Raw genomic sequence first — 3,604 nt, 5'->3', positions numbered from 1 at the left:
GGGGGGGGGGGGGGGGGGGGAGCCACGGCAGGGTGCCCTGCCCCCGTTCTGCGCTGATAACCCGGCCGGGGAGTGTGGCCCCAGTGCAGCTAGCCAGAAACACCCAGACCGTCTCCCGCAACCCAGGGCCCCCGCCGGCGCAGTGCCCGGAGGCTTGGGGCTCCCAGCTCCAACTTCCTGCTCCCAGGATTCAGCTCCAGGCCTCTTCCTTCAGCCCTACAGAAGGGATGACAGGCAGGGGTGTGGGTGGAGGAATGTGGAGTTCAAAGTCCCTGGCTGCCCCCTCTCCTGGGGGGAGGGGGAGGCTTCCTTTGAACCCTGAAACCCCCTCCAGCTTCTGAGTCAGCCCACAGCGCCTTTAATCCCCTCACCCCTGCATTCCACTGCCCCGCCTGGGCTCCTCTGCTCCTGAGATGAGCCATTTCCATTTCAGTACAGCTGAAGGACACTTATGAGACCAACACCTTCTTCTTCTTGGTGTTTGATCTGTAAGTACCCAGGCCTGGGGCCTAACTGAGAAAATTCTCCCCATTCAGGGCTTCCTGGAGACCAGCAGCCAGCCCCCTACATGGTGGACATCAAATAAGGACACAGAAGTTTTAGGCAGATCAGGCCCCTGGGATCAGGCTGCCTGGTTTTGAACCCTGCGTCCCTTCTGGGCTGGACGATTTACTTTCCACATCAGCTTTCTCATCAGGATTGCAGGAGTAATAAATACACAGGGACTGACACAATGTAAATGCTAGTCATTACTAACTACCATGTGATGACCAGGGCGGCCAGGCAATGCTTATTCTAGACACTGAGGATAGGCAAACCTACTGCGTGCACGAGTTTTCACCGAGAGTGAGGAGAAAGCAATCAAGTCATAAAACACACACAGAGTTATGCACATTTCCAGACACACAGAGCTGAGCAAGGGTCAGAGGGAGCGGGTGGGGAATGTTCTCCAGAAGTGACCTGAACAGAGACCTGGATGAAGGGCGAGATGGAGTCCAGCCAAGACCCAGAGAAGGAGCCCCCAGCAGAGGGAAGAGCTGAGGCAGTATTGGGGCAAGAGGCCCACGAGAGAGGCAGGCGGTAGAGATTGTATTTGGCATGTAGTTCAAAGATTGACATTATCATCATTGTCATCATCACCATCATCACTGTCAACAACACGTCACTATTCCTTTGCTTGTGCACCAACAGGACTATTGAGATAAGCTCCTTGTCATCTAGGGACTAGATTTACTTCAGAGAATTATTCAAGCAGATTTTGTATTGTTGGAACTTTTTTTTTGGTCGCCATACTGAACATGCACAGTGTTACTTTTTTTCGTGGAGACACCATTTAATTTGGCCTTTGTGTATAATTAAACTGCCAGCTCTAGGAGGCAGGAGCCTGCTGATGGCCCTTGCAGTGTCCCAGCGTTTACTGGTACATCTTTTTGCTGCTGCTGCTGCTGCCATTAGTGAGTTCTCCTAGTGTGTTTAAAATGGAATTGAAGTGATCAAAACCGGAGGCACACATTGCTTTTTAAGAACATGGTACTGATCATGTCTGAATTACATCTGTAATTTCTGGGCTGCTCCTCAAAGAGAACTCCCCTCCCTGCTGCATCAGCTAAATTCAACGATTTTCTTGTCTCCCTCTGATACTGGCCAAAATCTCTTGGACCCTGCTTTCCCTGGAGGGGTGTGCAGGATACACCTTTTTTATTCAACCAAGGGAGGCTTTCCCAGGACCCCTCCAGCCTTGCCCAGCTGCAGCTGTCTCAACTCTGCTCAGTGGCTCAGTCCTGTAGAGCCCTTGGGGGCAGCTCAAATGTCTCTAACCTTTGAAGAAGTTGCTTGGGAAGTTATTTATAATGCTGCCTCAAGTTGCCCTCCAGGGTGTAACTAGATTATTCCAGCAGAGACCTCCTTCTAGATCCTCTCAAGTGGGAAGATGGAATCACACTTCCAAAAAATCCAAAAATAGGCAAAACCGCTCCTCCATCACTTGTACTGCTGCTGCTTCCATTTGTTCCTGGAAAAAGACAGGACACTCTGGTCCTTCTGATCTGGGTCTGGGACCTTGGGCCAGTGACTCAGGGTCCTTTTCTCCTCCCCCGACTCTGATTTTGGCTTTGATGGGTCCCAGTCCATGCTGTCACTCCCACACATGGGGGACCCTCACAATGGTGGCACCCCACCCCTCCAGTGTCCCTTGTTCTTACTCCAACCTTCCCAGACAGCCTCTCCACTCACTTCCCCAGCTCCTCCCTGCAGATTGTGGTCCTTAGTGGGGAGTGGGCCACTTTGCCCCTGGAGGTGTTAGGTGGGAAATAGGGTAAGGAGGGGGTAACCTGCTGGGCCATCCAGTGACAAATCCTCTGTCCCCACAGGATGAAGAGAGGGGAGCTCTTTGACTACCTCACTGAGAAGGTCACCCTGAGTGAGAAAGAGACCAGGTGAGGGTCCACTTGCCCCTCTCCCTACTTCCTGTCTGAGTCCAGCTTAGGCACGGAGGTTGTGGAGGCAGCGAGGCGTGCACTGGTCTGGTTGGGGAGTGTGCACTGTGGGCTATGGTGGTATCCCTCCTTCCTTGACCCAGCCTAGGTGGGTCTGCCTGTCTGGAGTCCTCTGTTACTTGCAGTCAGGCTGGCCTATGGGCTTTGGTCTCCCTGCCTGTTACCTGACCTTGCAGAGTAGCAGATGAGGGTAACGTGTGCCTGTGCCACCCCAGGAAGATCATGAGAGCCCTGCTGGAGGTGATCGCCACCTTGCACAGACTCAACATCGTGCATCGGGATCTGAAGCCTGAGAACATCCTCCTGGACGATAACATGAACATCAAGCTTACAGACTTCGGCTTTTCCTGCCAGCTGGAGCCAGGAGAGAAGCTGCGAGGTCTGGAAACGTGGCCCCAGCCCGTGTTAGGGGCTCAGGCTCTCTCATCAGCTCTCCCGGGAACAGGGACTGCCTGGGTTTTCCCCCCCCAGAATAAAAAATCCTACCATTTCAAGGCTGGCTCTCTCTTCCCGGGACTGGGCTGAGCCAGGTTCCCACTGCCTGTGTTCCAACCCAGTGCTGGCTCCTATGACCAAGCCACTGACAGGCCCCAAGTGGGTGGCCATAGGAGCCAGCACCCTGGCCTGCCCTTGGCTCTGAGCCTGGGGCCGTGTTCAGAGTCCCAGTCCGGCCATACCACTTCAGTTCCACGTCTACTGTCCCTGTGGGCCTTTCTCTTCCATGTGCCTCTGCTGACCTGCCCCGATGGAAACTGTCCCTGCAGAGGTCTGTGGGACCCCCAGTTACCTGGCCCCTGAGATCATCGAGTGCTCCATGAACGATGACCACCCCGGCTATGGGAAGGAGGTGGACATGTGAGTGTGTTGGGGAGAGGGAGGTGACCCGTAGGGACAGGGGTGCTCCCCTGACTGGGAGCACCGGGCTGGGGAAGGGGGATGGGGTGGGCGCTATAGCCTGCCCACCTGTCTCCCTCCGCTGCTCCCCGGATGCCAGGTGGAGCACGGGGGTCATCATGTACACGCTGCTGGCCGGCTCCCCGCCCTTCTGGCACCGCAAGCAGATGCTGATGTTGAGAATGATCATGAGTGGCAACTACCAGTTTGGCTCA

General features: G+C 54.9%; 1 protein-coding gene across 1 annotated transcript in view; it reads left to right on the top strand.

Moving 5' to 3' along the window:
* The window catches only part of PHKG1 (phosphorylase kinase, gamma 1 (muscle)), an 11,186-nt gene that overhangs the window by 6,255 nt on the left and 1,327 nt on the right, over positions 1-3,604 (top strand). The window contains exons 4-8 of the mRNA XM_010837456.1: positions 434-488; positions 2,370-2,435; positions 2,711-2,874; positions 3,260-3,350; positions 3,490-3,599. Coding sequence (XP_010835758.1) covers positions 434-488; positions 2,370-2,435; positions 2,711-2,874; positions 3,260-3,350; positions 3,490-3,599 — 486 coding nt within the window. The remainder of the gene's footprint in view (positions 1-433; positions 489-2,369; positions 2,436-2,710; positions 2,875-3,259; positions 3,351-3,489; positions 3,600-3,604) is intronic.

This window comes from Bison bison, unplaced genomic scaffold, assembly GCF_000754665.1.
Source record: "Bison bison bison isolate TAMUID 2011002044 unplaced genomic scaffold, Bison_UMD1.0 scf7180017864072, whole genome shotgun sequence".
Taxonomy (NCBI): Eukaryota; Metazoa; Chordata; class Mammalia; order Artiodactyla; family Bovidae; genus Bison; species Bison bison.
The sequence above is the reverse complement of the archived record's forward strand: the minus strand, read 5'-3'. Positions and strand labels throughout refer to the sequence as shown.